The sequence below is a fragment of the Copadichromis virginalis genome, linkage group LG1 (genome assembly GCF_057382275.1).
Source record: "Copadichromis virginalis isolate Kocher_CV1m ecotype Utaka linkage group LG1, C_Virginalis_male_GT1.1, whole genome shotgun sequence".
Taxonomy (NCBI): Eukaryota; Metazoa; Chordata; class Actinopteri; order Cichliformes; family Cichlidae; genus Copadichromis; species Copadichromis virginalis.
The window spans coordinates 18,601,328-18,627,517 of NC_140618.1; the positions used below are offsets into that span (position 1 = coordinate 18,601,328).

General features: G+C 41.0%; 2 protein-coding genes across 2 annotated transcripts; both read left to right on the top strand.

The window, feature by feature from the left end:
- LOC146718600 (fibulin-7) lies at positions 1-6,086 on the top strand. The gene is made up of 8 exons (XM_085442645.1): positions 1-179; positions 2,024-2,183; positions 2,265-2,435; positions 3,043-3,168; positions 4,494-4,682; positions 4,784-4,921; positions 5,192-5,327; positions 5,421-6,086. Exons 1-8 carry the CDS (start codon positions 111-113, stop codon positions 5,782-5,784), a joined length of 1,353 nt encoding a protein of 450 aa, XP_085298771.1. The 5' UTR covers positions 1-110; the 3' UTR covers positions 5,785-6,086.
- A 4,218-nt stretch (positions 6,087-10,304) lies between these two features.
- Positions 10,305-22,835, top strand: kif7 (kinesin family member 7). Its single transcript, XM_085452914.1, has 20 exons — positions 10,305-10,446; positions 12,832-13,204; positions 13,400-13,597; positions 13,712-14,111; positions 14,202-14,549; positions 15,548-15,740; positions 15,854-16,018; positions 16,216-16,374; positions 16,495-16,634; positions 16,791-16,897; positions 17,437-17,577; positions 17,663-17,868; positions 18,026-18,223; positions 18,862-18,987; positions 19,106-19,282; positions 19,362-19,577; positions 19,795-20,001; positions 21,451-21,649; positions 21,794-21,955; positions 22,147-22,835. The coding sequence occupies exons 2-20, from the start codon at positions 12,874-12,876 to the stop codon at positions 22,539-22,541; spliced, it is 4,068 nt and encodes a 1,355-aa protein (XP_085309040.1). The 5' UTR covers positions 10,305-10,446; positions 12,832-12,873; the 3' UTR covers positions 22,542-22,835.
- The last annotated feature ends 3,355 nt before the right edge of the window (positions 22,836-26,190 follow it).

The window sequence follows — 26,190 nt, forward strand, 5'->3', positions numbered from 1 at the left end:
AGTTCCTACACACTCTGGGAGCCGGCGGCACAAAGTTCACACTGCACGCAAGTTCTAACACATTTGAGAAGCGATTAGTGAGTGCACACTGGACTGGTTTTAGTGGAAACATGTTTGCATCACCTGTGACTGCCATCACCTTACTGTGTTTCTGTTTGCTTCATCCTACTTTGGGGCAGGTAAGCAAGCATGTAACTAAAATTGTTAACTATTGACTGAATGAATGAAGGAATTAGTCGCAGCAGGGTACCTGAACTTATATCACGTCATTCCACTTAAAGTTCTTATGTCAAAAGGAATTGATTAAAATGTGCTTCATGAATTATGTATGGCTTAAAGAGAATTGCATGCATAACTTCTTTTGAAGTCCAGAGCAGATCTTAATGTGAATGTACTTCTTGGCATCACAAAAAATGTTTCACAGAGCAAACCTTGAGTCACCCTTACTTTGCACGCAAGCCTCAAGAGCAACATCCCAGAGGCTCCGGTGGCTGAATTCACTCACTATATCTATGCTGTGCTTCACTGCAAACCAGCAAAACATTTCCAAAACGCTGCATCTGGCTGTGAATGGCTCTCTTCAGCTTCTGCCATGCATGTCTGTGCCTGTATGTGTTTGTTTGTTTGTTTGTTTGTTTTCTACTGAAAAATGGCCAGCCAATTATGTGTTTGTAGAAGTGCATAATAATGTGAGTGTGATGCTGTAGACTCTTGCATATGTGCGTGAGAGCATATTGTTATTTAGGCTCTAAATCTATTAAATAGAACTGTGCTGCAATTTTGTGCTTCAGCACCACATGCCTCCTACAGACTGTGGTAACATCACCCAGTTAACATGAACACCATGTGAAATATCTCCTAGCACAGGCAGAAAGGGGCCTTTGACAACTACCTGATAAACACCAGCCATCAGCACCAAAAATGACTGAAGTCATTCCAAACCTCAGTTCAGTCTAAATAAGAAAAGCGTTTTCAACAAATATTGACTCCTCTTACATAACTGCTGCTGGATGAAAACACTAATTGGTTGTCTGAAAACATGTGAGAGAGCAGAGGTCTGGTGGGGACTGATGCTGCTGAATCAACGAGAGTAATGAGGGAACGGTTATGGGTTGAAAATAGGTGTGTACAACTCACTTGAGCTCACACCCTGTTAAATGAAAGCAAGGCGCTGGAAGGAGATGACTGGTTGAGTCAAAAATCAGCAAGTAATTACCCTCTAATGAAAGCTTTTACCTCCATTTCTGTAATGACTCGTGTAGTTAAAACTTCAAACCTAAGCAGAACATCACACCTGGAACCACATAAGAAAGTGTTACACACAGAGCCTTTCTTGTCAGCATGACTGAGTTACAGTATGGAGCTAGCTGGGGGGGGGGGGGGGGGGGGGGGGGAATGACAAAACATTCTCCGATCCCCACAAGATTTACTCCTTCATATGAGCACATCAGCCTCTGCAGTGCACTGGGTAAAATAGCGCAGTAGGTAGAGCAGATTCATTTGTCTATTCATTTAGATGAAGAGATTTTTTTTTCCTCATTGCGATAGCATTCACACAGAAATATGTGCAGGTGCAATTTATATGACTTAACATTACAGAAATGCACTAGAAGTTTGAATTTTGAATTTTTTTTCATTTGACACAAAAAAGAAAACCAAATCCTTTTATTGAAGACTTTTGAATGAATTCGTGTCCTTGAATGAACAGGAAGATAAATAAACTGTTAATAGAAGCAGCATCACTGGCTTGTGGTGCTTTCATCTCTCAACAAATTTTACCTGTCCTGAGTCAAATAAATTGCTTTTGCATTTTCAGATATTTAGCAAGGATGGTGTTTTTTTGTTTTTTTAATAAGAAACTGTCATTTTCAATGTAATATTATATAGCGTGCCTAACCTTCTCACGTGGTTTTTTTAGATGGTTGCAACTGTTTTTCTGATCCTCTTTGTGAATTAGAAGATCAGTATTGACTTAAAATATTCAACATTTATGAATTTATTCAGTAGCTCTGTATTATTCTAGGACTGTCCGAGCAGGCAAGAAATTCAAGGGTCCTTGAAGCAGGTCCAGAAGCTTCTGTCAGCCCATGAAGCCTCCTACATGCAGAGTCTGCGCAACCTAAAGAAGAAAATAAATTTACTGCTGAGCAGTGCTGCAAGGCAGAACACAAAAGCCATCAACAGTAAGTAAATATGTTAGAAAGACTTTATTCAAATTCTTAGATATCAGCGTATTTCTGCTGTTATGTTCTTATAATTTCTAGGTACCTGCCCCAAACTGGAGTCCCTCATTAATGGGAGGAAACTTGGCAAATCGCACAGCATTGGCCATGAGATTCACTTCCTGTGTGACCCTGGTTATGAACTCGTGGGATCAGAGAGCAGGGTTTGTCAGGAAAGCCTGACCTGGAGCAGCCAGCAACCAACCTGCCGAGGTGAGAGAGGAGCCTTCTGCTGCCTGGCCTTGCTGTGATGGTCATTTTCTCCATTGCGTCCTCCTAATCCTCCTCCCACCAGTGTTTCTCCACTTCATTACTCTGACCATCACTCATCATGCTATCTAACCCACTGATCACTTTTACAATCTTGTCAACATCTTCTGTGTAACCTCTCTTCTCCTTGCCCCCTTTTATTTGCACTATTCTGCTTTCTGGGCATCAAACATGCCGACAACATTTTTCTATACGATGATACATTTCACATGTGACCCATGATCATATTTCTTTATGTACTTTGGTCATTGTCCAGAGAGCTTTTTGAATGCTGTGACATGCGATATTCCAGCCTCCTTGTCCTTTGACAGCTTGCTGACTTTGAGATAACAACTCAAAGGCTGTTTGATCAGGATGTGGCATCCCCTACACTTTGGCTGCCCCTCCTGTTAACTCATTTGCTCCCGTATTTTCTCATATGTCTCCACACACATGCATATGTCATTATGTAATGTTCCGTGATGTTCAAGCATCAAAGCTATTGAGTTGCATACATGTGTGTATCTCTGGACAGAGTTCAAACATAACCTTAATATCTTTTTTCCCTCAGACATCAATGAGTGTGCATCCTCCCCTTGTCTGAATGGTGGGACGTGTGTTAATGAGGTGAACCAGTTTTCCTGTGTCTGTGCCAAAGGCTGGGCTGGAGTTACCTGTCAAAGCCCTGTGCCAACATGTAAGTATAATACATTGCATACTCAGACCACACACATGAATGAAATGTAGTGATACTTTACCATTTGAAAGAGATTGCATTGGGCATTTGCTTGTGTAGGCACTAAAATTCAGTAGACACCAACAGTTTTACTAAATTCATCTCCTTTTTCACACTATCTAAATATTTCTACAGTTACAGATGGTTTCATAGTTTACTGAGAGATTTGAAAGTCTGGTAATGTTTTTGATAGTCATCCAATCGTTACATTAAAACATCCACCAACTTTACCCAAGAGAGTGGAGTGGTAGATGTGGACAGATTTCCAGGGCTAAGAGAGAGAGAGAGACAGCTGTGAACACGCAGGTTCAATTTAGACGCTTACTTAAAACACATGTGTTTGGACAGTGGGATGAAGCACAGGGAGAACATGCAAACTCCACTCAGAAAAGTCTGGCTGACAAACAGGTTTAAAGCCAGAGCGTTTCTGCTGTGAGGCCACAGCACTAACCACTATACCTCCCACTATTTAAACATACACAACATATTCCTCCCCACCCACAACCCCCATTTAACATAGTGTGGGTAACTGCAGTCACCAGTCTGTCACAGGGCTAACACACAGAGACAGACAACCATTCGCACGCACATTCACACCTATGGGTAATTTGGATTTATCAGTTAACCTATCCCCACAAACTGCATGTCCTTGGACTGTGGGAGGAAGCCAGAGTACCCTGGGAGAACCCATGCAAACACAGGGAGAACATGCAAACTCCACACAGAAAGACCTGATGGTGGAATTGAACTCAGGACCTTCTTGCTGTGTAGCAACAGTGCTAACCACCGTGCCACCGTGCTGCCCTAAAAATACTAATAATAATGATAATAATAATAATAATCTAAATTACATTTCACCAGAATTTCTACACAAACATTTGCTTCTTTTTATTCCTTACTGGCAAAATAAACAAATCCAAATATATTAACACTCAGATATCTTCACTAAGCTCATGCTGCTGTCTTGTTCTTGTAGAAGAACAGAGCTTATTAAATATTACCTATCAAACTCGTATCTGTGAGGGCTTTATGTTGTTGCCACCGATACAACCCAGTGACTCTCCTCTTGGATTCCATTTGACACGGGCAGGCGTGACTGACACTGTCTCATATCACCATCGGCACACCAACATCAGTGTCTGACATATATTGTCAGCTGACTAAATAAATAACTCGTATCCCTGGGGCAGATACAAAGCTACAGCAAAGAAAATATGAAAACAGGTTATGAAAACCTTTTCTACAACACACCAGCATTGCTTACCTGTCTTCTCTTCCTTATTCAGTCTTTGTCACCATGACAAACACCTCTGCCGCCACCTCCCCATCCACAGCTGCTGCTGCATCCACTTTACCAGCTGCCACCACCGGGCCTCATGTTCGCCCATCACAGTGCACTATAGTGCAGGGGACCACCCACTGCACCTGTGAGCCAGGATACACCATCTCTGGCAGAGACAGCTACACCTGCACTGGTACACCTAACAGCTTTAGTAGAACACAGACTATACATTTTTCATATTATGATGTTCCCATATGGGTTGTTAGCCATGTCTGTGTGTGTTATGCATTTTAGATATTGATGAATGTGAGCTGTTTCATAACGGACAGGCTGGGAGGTTGTGTTTACACGCTTGTGTTAACACCCCTGGAGGCTATCGCTGTTCCTGTCCTGCGGGATACAACGTGACCCGTGACGGACGCAGTTGCAAAGGTGAGCAGTCCTTCTTCCTGCTTTATATTTTGCTATCACTTTTGTTTTGATTTTTTCTTTTGCCAAATTTGCACTCAGAAGTACTCAAAGCATTCCTCCAAAAGGCAGATTCTGAGGAATGTAATACAAAAATGTAGAGTCTACAAGTACACTTAATACAATTTTATTCATTTTGACTCTTTTTCTTTTCAGTAATGGCAAATCAAAGAGTTGCAGCCTAAATGATGTCCCAACTAAATGTGGGGGTTTTGTGTTTCTCTTTTGTGGCAGATATTGATGAGTGTGCTACGAGGCAAAACAACTGCACGAAGGACCAGATGTGCATTAATACATATGGTGGTTTCCAGTGTGTTCGTGTGGACTGCCCCAAAATTCCTAATGCTACATATGTCAAAACGTCACCTACGTGAGCATTATCCTTATTTTTGTGTGAGATGCATAGTAACAACTAATTCTTTAAAATCTCTCTTTTAGTAACATCTTTCTCATTATTTTCCAGGCGCTGTGAACGTAACCCCTGCCCTGTGGACAACAAGGTGTGCTCTCAGGCCCCAAACTCCTTCTCCTACCATTACTTGGCTGTTGTTTCCAACCTGTCAGCTCCCCGCGTCATGTTCAGAGTGTCAGCACTGCGCCCGATAGGTGACACCCTTCGTTTCTCCCTGCTAGGCGGAAGGCCAGTTCGCCGCCACTTCACAGTGCAGCGCTCAGACCGCCTCACGGGCGAGCTGATGCTGGTGAGCCCTGTGCAGGGCCCTGCCACTCTGGAGGCAGAGGTGGAGATGAGTGAGCTGGAGAGGCGAGTGCAGCTGGGGAAATACATCACCAAAGTCACTATGTTTGTTTCCCAGTATGAATTCTAAGAAAAATCTATTTATTGTGCAAAAAAATAGAAATGCATGTAGAAAATTGGTACATGTAGCAAAGAGTAACAGCACTTGACTTGAGGATACTTGCAATAAGCTGGAAAGACTAAAGAATGACAGCCCGTCCTGAAATAAAGCATTATTTTTGTAATAGTGCCTTAAAATTTATATGCACGTAATCATTATGCCTACGGATGTTTTGGTTTATAATTATGTTTTATTGATTCTAGTTTTGGTACTCTTTCTGTGATAAAACTATAATACCTGTATTGCCTCCAGTACACCCATTAAACATCATATAAAACATTAACAGTTCAGTCTTTTCCTTACTAATTCTTTAAGGCTTTTCTACACTCTATTCCTTCTGAAATGTGTTTTAAGAACTGCCCGATAGACTGTGAGCAGGGACATATGCGAGCAGAGGTTGTTTAACACTTCAGTTCCTGCAGCACAGAGCAACGCTGTTCGCCTGACAGCCAAGGAAGGCTTGCTGAAAAGAGCCTCTGTGTTCCTACAGTGCACGAATAACTTTAACTTTTGCATTTGCAAAACAAGTACACACAGAAAAGAGCTGTGTCATGTGCCCTAAAAGTAAAGTCTGTGCAATCTTTTTCCTTTCATTTAGGGGGGGTTTATATCTGAGGAGTTTCCAAGGAGCGTGATGAAATGTGTCGCCACTGTGCTGCACCAGCCATCTATCTTCTCTTTGATGTTACACAGCTTTCTGAGAAATAAGGAATCACATAGTGGATAGTGTGCCAGGATGTAGTTACACTGGAGGGAAACAGGAAGTCTTTAGTTGCAGAGAGGGCTCCGTACTCTGGCTGAGACGCAGCAATGGCTCCATGAGGGAGCAGAGATACTTTAGACACAGAATTCTAAAACAAGATTGAGTGTTGAGTGAAGAAAAAGATGCCCAGAGATAGAGAGGGAGGCAGACAGAGAATGACAGATGAATAGAGATGACTGAACAGAAGACAATTCACACCAGCCAGTCAGTCACTGACTTAGCTGCAGAGTGAATTAAAAACAGTAGTGTTTATTACCACCACAAAAAAGACCTCCCTGTTCTTCAGATCTCCCCTCTACAGTCTTAATAAAAGACTGTAGGCTGGAGGGTGGCTTTTGTCTGTCCCCCAGGGATCCACAAGAGGTAATGATTCAGTAATAAAGCCCCCGATCCTCTGCATTTTACCTCTCCATTGTCTGTCTAGGTTGATACACAACAAAGTTGGTCTGTGAGAGCACCTGGCCTGAAATCTGATGTTTTGCCCATTCTCTTCACCTCACTGTCCTGTTTTCCACCGCTCCTTAACCTTATCACATTACATCCACTTTCTTGTCATTCCATCCCTTTTCCTCTGGCTCCACTGCCCTTCTCTACAGCTTTTTCCAGTGTGGATGAGTCACACCTCTGTGCAGATAAAAAAAACAAAACAGTCCCCCTAATGAGTGCTTGCAAAGTGAGACTGCAGTGAGTATTCTGATCTCAGTCTGGTTGTTGGGGCATTATTATCAGAAACAAGCATGCTCACTTTGACAGCCACTTGGGTTTTCAGTGGTACTTACTTTTGCGTGTATCTTGGTCTCATGTTGCTTTTAATGGAAAAAGGAGAGAGTGATGGTGTCTGCTGAATCTCCAGATTGTGCATGTGTAGTAGAGAACTCTTAGTGAAAAATGTTCCTCACCCGAGTAGTGTTTTTGAACGCACCATCAACCCTCACTCCTCTAATGCTTACATTGTCCTATGCACCCATTATTCAGCCTGTTCTTGCCTTTTTGGCCTTATTCCAGTTAAGGATGGTACCAGAATGAGCACATTAGTGACTTTCTTTATGTCATTGTCTGATCCTGGTGTTTTTGGACCAAATTTTTATTTCCTGTGTTTGGCTTCCCAGTGCCTGGCAGCAGTGAGGATCACAGCATTAAGTCTCTAGTCTATAGCAGTGTGGTCCTCAGTTACTAATCATTTTTCTCCATTTTTTAAAAATATGTTTCCCCTGCTCTTTCCTGTTTAGGCCTTTTTAAATAAATTCTAGCTTGTGTATTTTAATGTAGTAGCCACACAAGTGTTTCATCTTTTAACTGAGTAGCCATGTCTTTCTTTAGAGTTAATTTGTTTTTGTTTAGTTTTTCCTTTCAGTAAGCTGGAGAGCCATGTAATTGCGAGGCGTCTTTGGTGAGGTCCAAACGCTGATGCAGAGAGTGATGTAAGAACATAAATATGAAGGATACTGTCTTAGTTTGAAGTGAAATATGGGGGGGGGGGCATACAATCACTTCCAGTACTTCTTGTTCTTCTTTATACTGACAGTTCTTAATGACTTTGGCTGTATGTTTGGGGTCCTTGTGCTGCTGCAGAATACATTTGGGGCCAATAAACAATCATTTATATTTCTGAAAGCATTCTTTGCATACAGCATTTTTTCACACCTGCCTAACTTTTGCACAGTACCGCATATTACAATGTTATAGTAAAGTAATATTTTGATAATCGAATTCTATGAGTTTTTATGGGGTTTTAGTTGAGTTTTCCTTCTTTATTTGCAGATCTAACCTTATTCAAGGTTTATTGCTTTGTCAAATAAACTAGTTAAATTAATCTGCCATGCCCCTTTCTTTACCAGCAACTCTGCGTGCTTGTACTACAAATAGGCAATATGATATATATAACAAAAAATAATACAATGTTTGTTTAATATTTCCTGAGGTGCGCTGTTGGTCTTCATTCTTTCAATTTTTTGACACCCCATACAAAACACCTGCTTCCTACCTCACCCTTGCCACTGCACATACAAGTCCCATAACAGTGTTGTGGTCAGGAAGAAATGGCAACATCAATTACAAGTAGTAGGATTACTGTTAGGAATACTATTACTATTCTCTTTCAAAAAGCAAGTTTATTGTTAAACCTACACTGTGAGACTTTGCAAAGAAAATGTACCTTTTCAAAATATGATGCAACACTGCCCTCTGTTCACAAATTAGACATACTGCACCCTCAACTCTTTTTAAAAGTGGCCATAAACCATATCTGTTTAAACAGTTATTGGTTATCGGTTTGGAATTTACTAAGATTTTAACAGATTGCAAGAGAGAGAGAAAGGCCAAACTTCATGTGCAATAGGATCCAGACACACATTTATTTGTTTACTGTGCTTGTGGCTTTTCATCACCATTTGTAATCATTGTGGCTATGATTATTAGCATCACTATTGTTTTTAGATACATCATTTAAAAAACTAGCCTCTTTGAGAGTTGGAGCTCTTTTTTAAGAAGGGCCTGTATAGAGAGAATACAAAAATAATAGCAAATAAAACATTAGGAAAAGTATAATGCATAATGTTTCAACAAAATCAGAGAATGTAATAGTTTTGTAGCACATTTTCTTGTGGGCATTTAAACCCAGTTTTTCAGTGAGAGTAAGAGCTACAGCTACCATTAGACTGTCCTGCGAAAGGGCATTGTAAATAAGCCTGTTATATTTAAATATAACACGGGAGCCGTGGAAAGTGGGCAATTTTTGAAGAACTTTAAATATAGCCCAACATTTCATTCAACATCATATCATGTATAGCCTACATTTCAAGTCTTGTTACATCTGAACTGACCTGCTCACATAATGTGATTGGTGGATGATCACCAGCACACATAAACATCAAATTTGATCTTTTGTTTTTTTGTTTGTTGCTTGGGAATTCATAGTTTTCAGTGTCCATTCATTCATTTTATTATAGTCCATAAGCTGTTTACTTTAGTTTTCTTCCACTAAACAGTTCTCTGGCCTCAACCTTTAATTTTCTCAAACATAATGTAAGTTGCATTTACTGAAGACACAACCTAAGATTATCCTTTCAGCAAAAATGAGACAGGGGAAAACAGAAAAGTACTGCTTTAATGTCAGTTATGGTCCAAACAAGGCTGGCCATGTGGTGAGAATGAACCATGGAATAAATATCACTGTAAAATTCTAAACTTTCATTTTTGATAAAGCATAGTTAGGGATGCACCAGGTGCCCCTGAGTTCGCCCTTAGCTACACTAGGTGATTATTACACACCACTCTGCTTTCAATCCCTAGTTATTATTACTCTCAAGCTCTCTTCTACAGTATGTTTTGCCCTGTCTTTCTCTCTTACCTGAGCCTGCACAAAGATTTTTCCTGTCAAAGGTGAGTCCTACCATCGCCAAGTACTTGCTCAGAGGGTTAAATGTGATTGTTGGGGGCTCTCTCTGTATTACTGTAGGGTATATATAAATATATAAAGCGCCTGCTGTTTTGACTTGGCTCTATAAAAAATAAAAGTGAATTTAAAAAAACAGCTTTCGTGATTTGACTAGTTGCATTTACACATGTGGTTTTCGTGCAGATAACAGAAATTTCTCTCAGCTCCCATAAATTATTTTACAATCCAGGATCCAAAACAAAACAAAACCGTAATGATTAAAGTGCCTTTTATACTAAATCACGTGTGCTGTGACCTGCTGAGATGTTGTCGCCTCTCAGCCAAGATGCTTTGCTGCTGCAGATCAAACCCAGGCCACGGTTTCGTGCTCCTCCCCTGGGCTGCCCGTGGACTGCCCCTCAGCTTCCATTCTTCCCCAAAAAAGCTCTCCAGAGTTACTCTGAACCCGTGGTACAACTCCTGCTGCATTAAAGTAAGTCGTGAAAAATGTTTAGTGGTTACGAAAACTGTCAATGTACGCCGTTTAACGTTACGCATTTCTAACGGGCCGAGCTAGTTCGCGCGTTATCAGCTTTTATCCACCCTCATCCTCAAGTTTTTGATGTTGTTGTTTAGACTGTCAGCTAACTTTAGCTTAGCTGAAGTGAATCTGGACAACAAGCAGCCTCACGAACTTATGAACTTTAGGAAGCAGCGTGAAAATGAAACAGTCCTAAAATAAAGCCGACATTTTTCTCATTAATAGAGGTAGTACATTTTTGTGTTTTCTTCTTCTTTTGTTTTTTGTAACCCTGTACAACAGCGAGCTAGCGTTACCCTGCTAACTTGGGAAATACAAGTTAGCAGCGCTGTGATTACTTCTGGATGTGAACTATAACTTTTTTTTCTTTACTCGATACAAAGCTGGTTTGTCTGCGTGAAAAAGCGATAACTTAACTAATGAAGTCGGTGATGAAACGCTACCCTTGGGTTAAAACGCAGTAACGTAACAGTACTTGACCAAAAAATAAGAAAAGATTATTCACAACGCGACACCCGCTATTTTAAACTGTTGAAGACTTTAACTGTGTCATATAACTACTGTGTCGTTAGTGCAGAGCTGTAATTAACCAGTAAATAGGGGAAGTAAATAGGCTCAGACTAATCCAAGTAATAATAAAGCATCCTTGAAGGGGTTTAATGTGAAATTGTAAACGTTTATTTTGAATAAGATCTTGGTACAGGTATATATTTTTAGTAACACTATAACTTTGGGAGAGATAAGCTGTGTTAAAAAGCCTCGAAATCAAAACTTATTTTATACTGCATGCATCTAAAAAAGATTGTGAGTTATTTCATCTAAAATGTTGTTGTTTGTTTCCTTACTGTAGTTTCAGGGAGTGTACATTTACATGAATAGAATATGAATGATAATCATAAACATTCACACAGCAGCTTTTCCTGCAGATGTTTGTTTTTGTTTATTTCATGTTTGCACCCAGGTCAGCATTTCTTAATGATCAACTCAGAAGCTGTATGCCTTTGTCTAAAATGGTAAATTGTGTGATACTTATATAGTCCCATTTCTACTCAGTTTTGAGAACTCAGAGTACTTGCTGTTACAAGTATCAAACTATAACACACATTAACACACATTCATACAGTGCTTTTATCTAATTTCACACATACACACAGACTCACATTCCAGTTGGTGCATCAGGGGCAACCCGGGGTTCAATATCTTGCTCAGTGTTACTTTGACACATAGCCAAGAAGAGCCAGGGTTGACCAAAAGACCTGTGTCCAAAAGACCTTTGACTGAAGGGTAAAGTTGGCTAAACTGAAAGAGAAGTGGGTTTGCAGTTAAATATCCTAGCTCTAGGTGAGTCGACATTACCACATACAGTACAGTGGTGTTGTCACTTTTTATAGAGTTTACCTTATAAGAACTTTGTTGTGCATGGATCTCCTTTCATTTTTGTTTTGTTTTTTAAATAACTGTAATAACATTATTTTATTTTATCTTTTTATAGAACACATATCTTATCAATGTTCTTCAGCAGTAAGTACAGTATTGTGAAAAACCTTTTACAGGACTACATCCAGGAAAGGTGTTGTGTAGTTGATGGTTAGTAGCAGCCAGGTACTGCTAATCAGGTGACTTTGATTAATTGGGCATCAGCATGTGCCTTTATCCTGGTGTTTGTGCAGAGGTTTTGGTAGTTTGCTGGTCTGGACCATTCAAGTGTGTCTTAACAAAAGGCCTCAATCTTTCCAGAAGTGGACATCGCAGCAAATGCACCCCAAGGTCAGATCATGCAATGCTCAGAGAAAATGCAAAAAAACTAAGAAAACAAAACAAGAACTACAGCACATGGCAACACCGCGTAGGTTTGCAAAGTTGCATCTTATTCTTGATTCACATGTGAGATTATCTGTCAGACAGATCAAACTTGGCCCAAATTCAGTCATGCAACAGGACAGTGATCCCAAGCACAGCAGCAAATCTACAACAGAAAATAAAATAATCAAGGTGCTGCAGTGGCCCAGTTAAAGTCCAGACATTAAACAGACTAAAAGCTGTAGAACAACTTTAAGAGCTGTGCATGAATGAAAGCTGGCAAACCTCAGTAAACTGTAGCAATGTTGTGAGGAAAAGTGGGCCACAAAGACTGATAAAGTCGTACAGAAAACGATTACGTTAAGTTATTGCTGCTAAAAGTGGTTCTACAAGCTACTCAGTCATGGGTGCACTTATTTTTTCCCATCTTATCATGCCATCAATCGCATCCTCATTTATTACCTTGTACCATATTCATAAATGTGACATGAGATGTTCATCAAATATTTGTCAATAAATGATTTTTGTTTTCTTTAGGCGTCCAAAGATGATCAATACATAACAGAGAGGAGAGAAGAAATGTCTCCCAAACTGCCTGCTGGCCAGGGCAGAGGGGAGTATTCTGCAGTGCAGGTGGCTGTCCGAGTACGTCCGCTGCTGCCTAAAGAGCTTCTGCACTGCCATGAGAGCTGTATCACTGTGGATCCTGAGCTGTGTAGGGTTACTCTGGGTCATGACCGACACTTTCTTTGCGACTTTGTATTTGAGGAAACTTGCAGTCAGGAGGAGATTTATTCTGCGTCTGTTCAGCCGCTCATAGATGCCTTCTTTCAAGGTTTCAATGCTACAGTGTTTGCCTATGGACAGACAGGATCAGGCAAGACTTACACCATTGGGGAAGCTAATATTTGTAAGTTTTTCTTTTTTGTCTTTTAGAATTTTTTTTACTTCAAAATATTAGTAAAATCTTTGGTTTCAACAAAGCATGCATGGCACACACTTTAAAAATACAAGCTATGCTATTTTGCAGTTTTTTTATTGGATTGAAAAAATTAGCTGAACAGAATCAGATTTTCCATTTTTTAAAAATTAACTGTAATTTTAGGTTCCTTTAGTGATGAGGAGCAGGGCATCATCCCCAGGGCCGTTGCAGATATCTTCAAGCTGCTCGATGAAAATGACCTCACAGACTTCTCTGTTCGAGTCTCCTATCTGGAGATTTACAAAGAGGATTTCAAGGACTTGCTGGAAGTTGAGACTGCCAGCAAGGACATCCACATCCGGGAGGATAAGGGCAATATTGGTGAGGAATAAAGAGTCTTAAATGTTTCTAAGCATGTTTTTGAGTAGTCAATGCAGAAATGTTTTCATTTAAAAAGTATTTGTTGATGTATTTAATTGCATTTTGACTTCGTAGTTTTGTGCGGCGTAAAGGAGTGTGAAGTGGAGGGTCTTGATGAAGTGCTAAGTTTACTGGAGTCTGGAAACACAGCCAGGCACACTGGTGCAACCCAGATGAATCCCAACTCCAGCAGGTCTCACACCATTTTTACTGTGTACATGGACCAACGACGAGGAAGCTCTCGCCTTTATGGGACTGCTGGAAGTTCTGGACCACAAATGTTGTCTTCCAAGTTTCACTTTGTTGACCTGGCAGGATCAGAGCGCATTTTAAGGACAGGAAACACTGGAGAGAGACTAAAGGAGAGTATCCAGATTAACAGCGGTCTTTTAGCTCTAGGAAATGTTATCGGGGCACTGGGGGACCCCAAGAGGAAAGGCTCTCACATACCATACAGAGATTCTAAAATTACAAGGTAAGTTATAATAAGTTGATCTGGACTTAAGCATATCAATCTAACTAAACATTAATACCTGATCATTTTATTTTTCCTTCTTTCAACTAGGATACTCAAAGATTCTTTAGGAGGAAATTCAAAAACGCTGATGATTGCTTGCATCAGTCCATCTTCTTCTGATTTTGATGAGAGCCTGAACACACTAAACTATGCCACAAGGGCAAGAAACATTCAGAACCGTGCTACAGTCAACTGCAAACGTGAGCCAGATCGCGTGGAAGGGCTCGAGCAGCAAATCAAGGCGCTTCGCAGAGCCCTCGAAAACCGCCAGCGTTCAGAGACCCGCATAATCTCTCACGCCGAACCCAATAGGAGACCTCGACTTGGAGAGGGAGAAATAAGCAAACTGCAAGTCCAGAGCGCTCACTATAGGACCTGCACAGACACTGCTTACAGGTTAAAGAGCATTTATCGATGGGTTTGATTTAGTCTGCGTTATTTAACCTGTGCTGTAAGATTTGGACACTCTGTTTAACCTACCAGAAAAACGTACACATTGGTTGACAGCTGCTTTGTGAATTAATCCTCATCTACATCTTTAGAGAGAGAAAAGTTTGATATATGTATATATCATACAATTTAAAAAGCCAGTGCAAACACAACACTGTTTGGTTTATTTTATAATTACGTAATAATTTTTTTTTTTTTTTAAATATTGGAAAACAATGAAAGTGTCCAATCAGCCAAAGTCTTAATATGTGACGCAGGATGGGAATAGCCAGCCAAAGATGCAGACTGAGAATCTCAGCTACCAACATAAAAAAACAAGCAATAGCAGAATCAGGAACAACTGAACTTTTTAGTATTTCCAGTGTTTGTCTTACATTCACTTTCTGCAGATATCTCTCAAAACTGTGTCAGAAAATGCATGTTTGAACAGTTTCTGAGGCATAAACAGTATCTTATGCACTATTTTGCCCCGTATTGTCATCTAGCAAAACTCAACCATGATAAGAAAAAACGGTCTCACACTCCTAGGGACTGCAACCCAGTGCTGGCGACTGTTGTCTTTAGCCTGTGGTGATAATGCTGTATGGATTTTGTTCGTTAAAACAGTTTTTTTTTGTTATTTATAAATGTGTTGAAAATAAGCATTTTTCCATTTGCGTTTTAACTAAACAATAATAATTCTGAGAATGCAAGTAAAATTTGTAGAAATTTGTCATGCAAACTGTTTGTTGCATGACAGAGAATAAATTAAAAGTTAAAATTTGGGACTTTAGCGTGGTTTTCACATAAGGTAACTTGTTTAAAACTATTTAAAACCCAGTCATCTGCGTATTTTATTCTAAATCATAATTTTTGATGTTTCTCTGATACAAAAATGTAGAAGAGATAAGTGAAATCAATGGCTATACAAACATTTGAATGTCTGTGCTGCTGGTGGATCACAGGTTGCTGCGGGAGCTGCAGAGTGAAGGGGCTCTGACTGCTGAACAAAGTCTGAGAGTGAAGGAGTGGCTTTGTTCTGTGGAGGAAGAGAGAAGTGGGCTGACCACGGCTTCCGGTCCAGACAGCGGTATTGAGAACAGCTCCACTGAGGACAGTGCTGGCCTGAGGAGGGGCAGGCCTTCTGTAAGAAACCAGGTCTGTCCCTTTCACTCTAAAATAATTACTAAATCACTAGTAATTATTTTTAAAGAGTAACGTTTTGAACAAAAACATAGGACACGTATTACTAACTATGAATTACTCCTTAGGACACCGCTGTGGAGGAGAGGTGGAGCCATGACCATGACAGTGATAAAGATGGAGAGAAAGAAGATGCTATTGCACACCTTCAGTCACAGATCCAGCGGTTAGAGAGGGAGAACACAGACTTTCTAGCAGCTCTGGAAGATGCTATGGAGCAGTACAAGCAGCAGGTTAGACAAAGTTTATCTCCTATATTGTTTTTCTGTTGGAGCAGTGACTCACACTTTTGATTTTTTTTAATTGTCATCACAAAGTTAATCCTACTGACCCGCACCCGAGCTGTGTCAACACTTAATACACTGATGTTTCAGGTCATATCTGATCTTAGTGATGTGATACTGATTTTATTGTCCTCTTATTGTCTCAGAGTGATAAGCTGCAGGAGCAGCAGGACCTGATAGCAGATCTACAGTGTCAGCTCTCTACTGCAGGACTGATGGGCCTGGGTCTTAACATGAGGCTGCGGCCGCACACTGCCCCCATGGGCTCCATGCAGCACAGCCAGAATGGAGGCACCCACAGACAGGTAACCAGCCATTAAAAAAAAGAAATAGAAAATCCATATTAAGATGCATTAAGAGTACAATTTATTCTTTTGTTTTATAGTTTTCATACCTCTACATCTGTGTGTTTTGTGTGATTGCAGGTCAGTCCAGTGGGATACATTGGTAATGGGCCTTGCACTGATCAGGATGGGAAACTGTATGAGGAGCAGGAGATCCCAGGTGGAGTGGAAACGCATTACAGGGAAAAAGAGGGCAGTCATTCTGGACAAGAGAGGTCAAAGTATGTTGTTTCTTCTGAATCTAAATTGAGTTTCAATTTTTTTTTAAAGTTGCTAAACAACTGTCTGGGCAATCATGTCAATCAACCATTCACTCAAAGTGTCATTGTGTTACGCCTGTGCTCATGGTATTTGTGACTTGTGCGTTATTCTGTCAGGCAGGTGAATCTGACCTGGACCAAGTGGGACATGCAGTCAGGGGGATTACCAGCTGCTGGCAAAGGGCTGGAGCCAGACCAGCACCCCTGTTTAGCTAGAAAAGCATGTAAGTCTAACAACTTGCTCACTACCAAGATTACCAGATGCTCAGAAATAATTTAATGGAGCGTTGAGCGGGATGTTGAAAGTATTGTCAGGATTTCTTTTTTGTACTATATTTGCCTTGACTAGTGGAACATTTCTTAAATCAGAAATCAAGTTTAAGTCATGCAGTGTCATACAGTCAGAAACACTCTGTTACAAACACGATCAGTTATGATCCAGTTTTAAGTCCTTTTGCTTATTTTTCTGTGTTTTCTGCAGACTGCGTATCCAGTCTCTGTGCGGCATGCACAGAAAATGAATTAAGTAAATTGCAGGGACACTAACATCACGTGGAAAGATTAATTCTGTACTTTATTGTGGTTACATGTTCAACCAGTGGTTACCGCAGACTTCTAAAACTGATTGTTATTCTTCTGTTGCCTCTTTTCTGTTTCTATATTACACTCCACTCGTGCTTGAGTTGAGTCAAAGCTGTGTCTCCTTCCTAATTGTACCACCATCCTATCAACCTTGTGTGTTCACTTTCAAATTTCTCTGTAGCCAACTCCAGCAGTGGGGAAAGTCTAAAAAGCTTTGAAGGTGTTTCAGAGTGGGGACTTCTTCAGGCACAGCAGAAGATCAGGGAGTTCTCTGTCACCATTCGCATGAAAGAAGAACTCATTAAGGAACTTGTCAAAACAGGTAGCAATTAAAATTTTGGCTTTATCCTTTTCACAGAAAATATTCTCTTGTGTGTTTTTTCTGAATCAGTTGTTTGCCTTTTAAGGTAAGGATGCTCAGGCTCTGAACAAGCAGTACAGCCATAAGATCACAGCTCTGGAGGGGGAAGCTGTGCAAGCTCGGCAGGAGCTGCAGGAGGCCCAGCGGCAGCTGCAGGACCTAGAGAGGCAAGAGAGAGAGATCAGCATCACAGACAAGACCAGAGCACAGGAATGTCGCAGGAAGATAGCTGCTGCTCAGAGCAAAGTTCAGGTTTGTGTTCATGTGACGCCAAGTTCGGAGTGATGTTGTTGTTTTGTGTCAGTGAGATGCTGCTTTTTAAAACTGTGTTCTTAATGATTTCCTTTCCTGATTTTTAAACATGACCTGTAAACTTCTAAAAGTGAAAATATTTCTGGTTAAACATTAGGTACTAAGTCAGCGTCAGAGGGATACTGCCCGTCTCGCCAACCTCCCTGCCCAGAGTGAGCGCCGTGTGTTAGAGCTGGAGAGAAGCGTCCAGTCTATGAGACAGCAGCAGGAGCAGCTGCAAAAGCGGCTGCGTCAGGAAAGTCAGCAGAAGCGTCGTCTGGAGAACGAAATGCAGCAGAGAACTCACAGAGTCAAGGTACCACTGAGTGGCTTTGTTGTTTGTAACTAAGCAAAGTTTAATTGAAAAATATTAGTCTGTGCGACAGATGGCACTGCAGTTTCAGTTAAGGCTGGGTAATTAATCCAATTTTATGTCAGTTATGATTTTTTTTCCAACAAACACGAAACCAAAAAAAATCTAGATTAAACGCCTTTGAATTCATTTTCACTAAAAAGCTGTCGTTTGTTTCTTGAGTTATAAATCAAGCACCTCTTTCCTTTGCAGCTTAAACTCACTCAGTGTTTAGTGCAGCTCAAGCCAAGAGAGAGCAAATGGGGCTCACTTTACCCCCAGGCTACACTCGCAGACATCCCACAGTGGTGGTAGGGTGGCGTGGACTGGTGGTTGCCCTTGCGAGAAAGGCTTTAGAGTCAAAAACGTCTCATCTTAGGGTCTAACTCTCCTACAGGACAAACGTCTGTCCTCTGTCACCTCCATTTAAATACTTTTTACTCAGCAGCCTTAGAATGAGTATAGAATCTGTCTTTTGGGGGGCAATGATGAGCAAATTAGCTTAACTGGTAATTGGAGCCGAATGCAGTTCTTGCAGTTCTTCCTGTTCTTGCAGTGCGATGTGTGAAAATGTGACTTTCATGTTATTTACACCATACCAGGAACTTGAAATAAAGAATGAGCAGCAGCAGAAGATCCTGAAGATAAAGACCGAAGCGATTGCAGCTTTCCAGAGGCAGAGACGCAGCGGCAGCAACGGCTCTGTCATCTCATTAGAAGAGCAGCAGGTGCAGCAAGAGCTGAGATGCAGTAGTAGTGTATACACGTAAAGCACCTAGAAATACTACTACTGTCTGTTATTGTGCTTTTATGTGTCCTTTTGTGTCTCAACTTGCCTGTGAGCAGAAAATTGAGGATCAAAAGCGCTGGCTGGATGAGGAGATGGAACGGATACTAGAACAGAGGAGAGGATTGGAAGATCTGGAGGGAGAGCTGACGAAAAGAGAGGAAATCCTGGCCAAGAAAGAAGCATTGCTACAGGAACGCAGCGGATTGGAAACCAAGAGGCTCCGCTCCAGTCAGGTATTAACATAAACAATTCAGCTTATTAGCACAGAGGACTTGCAGATACTGAGTCCTGTTTTATTCATCTTTCCTCCAGGCCCTAAGTAAAGATCTAATGACACTCACCGGGCGCATTGAATTACTCGAGGAAGAGTTGAGTGAGAGGAATGGTCTCCTTCGCAGTAGTAGTGCTCAAGACTCCCAACAGATCCGGCAAGAGATCTCCAACCTACGTCAAGAGAAAGATTCACTGCTTAAACAGCGAGTTGAGCTGGACGATAAACTGCGGCAGGGTAGCCTGCTCTCACCAGAGGTCAGATATTACTCTGAGGTTCAAGCTCTTTTATCTGATTTCAATTATCAGCACTCTTTAGATTAATATTTTGCTGTACAGAACACATGTACTGAATACAGTCACAATAACAGCCTAATTATCAAGAATCTGGAAAGCACTAGTTTCAAACTGAAAATGAATTCTACATCGTATTCAAATCTTCATTAAGGACATCTGTTCACTCTGATGTTACCAGGAGGAGCGAACGCTTTTCCAGCTGGACGAGGCAATTGAGGCTCTGGATGCAGCGATTGAGTATAAGAATGAAGCCATCACTCAAAGACAGAGACAGCTTCGGGTTTCTGCCAGTATGCTCTCCCAGTGGGAGATGAATCTCATGGCCAAGCTCAGTTACCTGTCTGCCTCTGAGACCAGAGCTCTGCTGTGCAAGTACTTCGACAAGGTATGTGAAACAGAATAAAAAATGTTCTGAATAAACAGACCCACACAAATTTTAGTCATTTTTAGGGGGTAGAATAAACCTTAAGATGATAAAAAAGAGAGAACTGTGCCCATGTAAGCACCTCAGTCTGATTAGTTTGTGGCTGTGCTCTTCCTTAGTATGCCCTCTCCCTCACATTTAATGTGCCCATGCCTGCCTTGACAGAAACGCCCGGTGATGCATTCTACTTCCCTTTCGACAAATCAGCAGTTACAAAGCTGAAATGTGTCTTTGTGTTGAGATTTTTAAGAGAAACTCTTAGAGAATTAAGAGCAACACATATCCAATATTGATGCCTGTTTCCAGAGAGTTGATTTTATGCGCCAAAGAAAAGGTAGCCAATGAGGATGGTGATTGTAGGACATACACTCAACAGAAACATTACGAGACATACCTTGCTAGCACTCGATTGGGCCCCTTTTTACCTTCAGAAATGCGTTAATTCTTCAACAAGGTGCTGGAAACATTCCTCTAAGATTTTGGTTCATATTGACATGATAGCATCACAGGTCACACCACATCTGTGAGTGTCTACATCCCAAAGGTGCTCTGTTGACTGTGGGGGCTATTTGAGTACTGTGAACTCACTGTCATGTCCAAGTAAGCAGTTTGAGATGATTTGAATTTTGTGACATGGAGTGTCATCCTTCTGGAAGCAACCATCAGAAGATGGGCACACTGTGGTCATAAAGGGGCTGGTTAGTAACAAAACACTGTTACAGCACCATCCACCACCAGCCTGAACCGTTGATACAAGACAGGATGGATCCATGTTTTCCTGGTGTTTATGTCAAATCTGACCCTACCTAATGTGACAGCAGAAATCAAGACTCATCACCAGGCAATGTTTTTCCAGTCATCTATTGTCCAGTTTTGGTGAGCCGTGTTTATTGCAGTCTCAGTTTCCTGTTGTTCACTGAGAGGAGTGGCACCCAGGCTGCTTCAGGGTTCAGTATGTACCCATAACTTGATTGTAATGAGTGGTTTTTTGAGTCACTCTTCCTTCCTATAAGCTTGAAACAATCTGGTCATTTACCAACATCCACAAGGTGTTTTCATCCAGAGAACTGTCGCTCCCTGGATATATTCTTTTTCTGACCATTTTCTGTAAACTCTAAAATTGGTTGTGTAGATCAGCAGCAACATTCAGTCCAGCCCAGCTGCCACCAACAGCCATTCAAGGTCACTTAAATCACCATTCCCCCCCCACCTTTTTTCTGATGCTCAGTTTGAACTTCTGCAAGTTGTCTTGGCCATATCTACATGCACAATGCTTGGAGTTGCTGCCATGTTTAGATATATTTATGTTAACAACCATTTGAGCAGGTGCACCTTGCACATGTGACTCTGGACTGCGTCTGGACTCACCAGTTGTAGGCTTATGAGTGTTTGTGTGCACATTTCCTGCAGGTGGTATCTCTGCGTGAAGAAGAGCGTAAGCTGCAACTTGCCCTAGCTGAGCTGGAAATGCAACTAGATGAGCAGCAGAGGCTGGTGCAGTGGCTGGAAAATGCACTCGATCGCACACAACTCGACACAGATCGCCGGCTTACACAACAGCAGAAGGAACATGAGAGGAGTGTGCAGCTCTTACTGCAGCAGTGTCGAGGTGAGACTAACATAAACCAGTCACGCTATACTGCAGACTAAGTCTCACACACTGAACATATGTAAGGCTCAAAGGTAGAGTATAAGTTAAAGTGGCAGATGGTGTTTCCGTTAATATACTGTGTACGTTTTATCATCCCAACAGAACAAATGGACGAGGGTCTGTTAGGGCGGCAGCGGCAGTATGAGGGATGGATCCTCAACCTCAGCAGGGAACTGAACCATTACAAAGCGGCTAATGTGGAACTAAACAACAAACTGAGGGAACTCTGTGGGTCATCCACGCAGCCAAAAGAGCATCCTAAAGGTGCAAAAGTGTTTATTTTTAGTGTGTGATTGCGATGTCATTCTGCGGGACTAGGAACAAGATGCCTTTAGTTCAAATTTTCCTTCTGTTTTGTAACTTTTGGAGTTTTCCAGTCGAATTTAGTGATTTTTACCGTTAAAAATAATGTATTCCTGCATTAGTAAATATCCTTATAACATACTGTCTTTCAGTCGTGCCATCTGATGGTAAACCTGCGAACGCTGGCAGCATGGAAAAGCTTCCCCGTTGCCCCGAAGACAGCTCAGGAGGCAGTGGGGCAGGGCAGCTGGACAGACCTTCCAAGTCTAGGGAGGAAATGCGGGAGCTGGTGAACACCCCTCTCCCGTCCACGTGGAGGCGCTCTTCTCTCCCAACGGAGGAACCTGCCATCATGGAGGAGCTGTGGCTTCAGGTGTCCAGTGATGGCCCTGTTAAACGTGTAGGTCAAACTGCTGTGGGGTCTTGGAGTGGGCCAACATCCCTGCCTGTGGTTAAATCTCGCCGGGAGTCCCGTCGCTCCAGCCTCAACATTGGACCACTGACCTCAAACAATGCATTAATAGATGTGCGAAAGAATCCTGTCTGAAAGTAAATGTAACATGTAATTCGCATGTATTTTTGCTCTGTGGTCGCTGAAAGGTTTTATTGCTTTGTCAGTCTTTTAGCTTTTTTTATGTGAATTTTGTACTTTAAATAATGAACACCCACTGATTTTGATACAAAGCACTTTCCACTAAGTTTTTCATGTCATACAGATGGTAGGTATGTGGTCTAACAATATGGCTCATTTCATCCCTACAAAACGAGATTCTGTCTTTCTCTGATGATGTAGTCTTTTGACTTTCTTGAATATTTTATATTAAAAGGTTTTTGCCTTCTATGCTCATGTTTCTTATTTTCTTTTGTACTGAATTCAAGTCCACAGATGTCAAACCTTGAATAAATTACCTCAGAGAAATAGTGCATTTTAAGTTTGAGTCAGGATTTAGAGTCCATCACAACACAGAAACAGCACTACTGAAGGTTATCACTGATCTTCCTATAGCCTCTGACAGGTGAAACATTTGATAACACTGACTACACCAATTACTATAGAGACAGGAACTATTATTAAAGAACGATTAAAGAAAAATGTTTGCAGCACAAGTCATGGAGTTCCACAGAGTTGTGTTCTGGGACTCATGCTTTTTATATTATAGATGCTTCCCTTAGGAAATACAGTGATGTGTGATTTTTTACTTCTAAATTCTGATAAAGCTGAGGTTTTTGTGTTTTGACCTAGAAATCTCAGAAACATGTCTTACTTAGATGCAGTATCTGCTCTCCAGTAGCATTATGAAGAATCTTAGTCATTTTTGACCAGAGCATGTCCTTCAAGGTGTGCATTAAACAAAAAAGTAGAACTACATTCTTTCATCTGTGCAGCATACCTAAAATTAGAAACGTCCCATCACCAGTAAAGCAGAAAAACTTGTTTGTGTATTTTTAACTTCTAGGCTTGAATGTCACTGATCCCATTTGTTCTAAACACTCCTGCAACATATTTGTTGTATATCAGCTTCACTTCTGTGTTGAATCCAGGAATGAATTTAAAATGCATTCGCTGCTCGCAGATACTGGATTGTCTAATTGTTTGAGATTTATCTCTAATCTTGTAAATCTCGACCTTGCAGTATAAAGCACGCTGATGGGGCTTTTTTAAATGAATTTTTAGCAATTAAACTAAATTACATTGAATATGTGTAGCTGTACTTTAAGGACTTGTAAAACAATCATTTTGGAGTGACATTTGCATGTTCTGAATGTTAAATTATTGGATGAATCTTAGCAAAGCTGATGTTGATAAGAGAAGAAAAATCATTTTATGTTTTAATTAGCATAATTTGCTGAGGACAAAGAAGCCAGATTCCAGGTAAAACTTTGCTTCATGGTTTTCAAAGATGCATTACACTGCATTATTATTATTATTATACACAACCTAAAAGTGCACATCTGTTCACAATGAAAAATTACTCTTAAATACAAAAGTCTGAAGATCTGTGTCTTCAGGTGCCAAATCCCACCTGTAAGAGAAAAGGTACCACACTTTAGGGCAGTGGTTACATATTGTCATTCACAATATTCTCCCATTTCTCTCTTTCTCTACACTTTTTAATGAACACAATCTTTTTCTCTCTTCTGTTAGATACAGAGGAACACATGAAAGATAATGGAGACTATCTGGGACATGAGAGTTTGGATGGACACTAGAAGGCAGTATAACCTCAAATCTGAAATGTGGACTGAACATCTCTGTACTTTTTCAAGTCTCATCTCTGTGGACTGTTTTCCCCTCTGGGCTCAGAAACTGGTTCTTCGTAAAGTCATTGACTTCTGAGAGAGAGCAAAAAGAAAAAACACATTAGCATGTATGTGTTTGTGTTGTGTTGTGTTGCTGACTTTCGCAAGTCCAAAAGGAACAAGTAATCAATCAATGGAAAAGACCCCAATGGAAAATCTGATGGAAAATCTGATCTACATCTAATTATTAATAATTAAAATTCAAATATTTAATCAAACATCAGATTCTTACTCATTCTAATTTCAAAAACAGGCATGATAGAGAAGGGGCAAGTGGTGGCTTGAAAATAACTATATTATATATGAAAAAATAAATAAATAAATAAATAAATAAATAGCCTTGTTTCAGGACACCATTAGCAAAAAGGTGTGTATCTGAGGAAAAGCTGGGGGGATTTTGTGTCCTCTTCTCATAAAAATAAGTAAATAAATAAAAAATATTCAGCTGAAAATGTGAGTTGGTCCGAATGAGTTTGCGTTACATTTTTGTATTTTTGTGATGCGATAAGAAAACAATACGTGTTTCCTTTTCCCACCTTTGAAAAGCAGTGGAAAAGTAAGTAAAAGTAAGTAAGAGAGTAAGAGATCACATGATGGACGTGGGGTATTGCTTGTCGGCCACAGCGTTGTAGTTGATTTTGCTACCGCTGGGTGGCGTTAAAGTCATAAACTGACTAGATCTGTATGATGGTTTTAATTAGTGGGGAGCCGTTGATAATATAGGGAAAAGAAAAAAGAAAAGCATGTGCCAACACCGGCTTCAAACGTGTCACAGATGATTTCCTGTTTTACTAACACATCTTTAAAAAAAATAACAATAATAGATGACTAACAACACCGACACCACCCAGGAGCGATATGGCTACAACAAGCTGAACGAGATAAGAAAACTAAACTTATGTAATAATAATAACAAAACATTGTAACTACTCTTTTTTTTTTTTTTTTTACTTTAGCCAGCAACAACGTGCTCTCTGCTTCTTTTTCTTCTTTTTTAAGTTTTGTTTTGCTGGTTCGGTTTCCACTTCCACAGTTAAAAGAGCGCAACGGCGACGTGATGTCTTCGTGAGTTCTCCAAAAACACGCACACGCACAGAGAGAGAGTTTGCGATTGGTTATCGGCAACTTGCTGTCCGCGTGACGTCAGCAAAAGGAGGAGGAAGTATTGAGAAAAAAAGAGAGGAGGTGAGATGAGAGCACTGAAGTGTCTGTCAGGGGACACGTCGCAGCTTCAGGACCGCGGACTGATGATGCGCGCTTTTGGACGCTGTTGATGAAAAGCGTGTCGCTCCTCTGTCGGTCCCACGGAGATCACGGCACTGACCCGGGAACGTCCTGATCTCGGATACAAGCACACGGCACGACGAGGATGTCTCATCCACAGCCGTCTGCGCAGGCTCGGCAGATGGCGTGGGATTTATCGATCTGATCCACGCGCTCACCTGTTTGTCGAAGCGAGGCTGTACAGAAACTCATTTCCATGTTCTAAACATCTGGAGCCCGGATGATGCGACGCTGGCCGCCCCTCTTTGCCACATGTGGATGTTTTGGTCTCCACGAACGCAGGAGGCATCTCAAGAAGTGAGTATTGTGGTTAGGGTAGGCTTGACTAGTTTCCACAGATCATTCCACCTTCAACAAATGCGCCTCGATCTGAGGGCGCAGACTTGACATTTGACACATTTATGGTTATATTGTCGGCGTTTATTTAACGTGACATGCTCAAGTTCACCGTCAAACCCATGACCAATAGATAACGATGTGTGCTGGCTTCTATAACTAGTTTGCAAGAGAACAACATTAAAATGGTACATGAGTAACCCAGTTACCTGTGCCTTAACTCATATAACAAGGGCAAAACATTAGTTGTGACAGAGAAGCAGTGTTTATGCAGG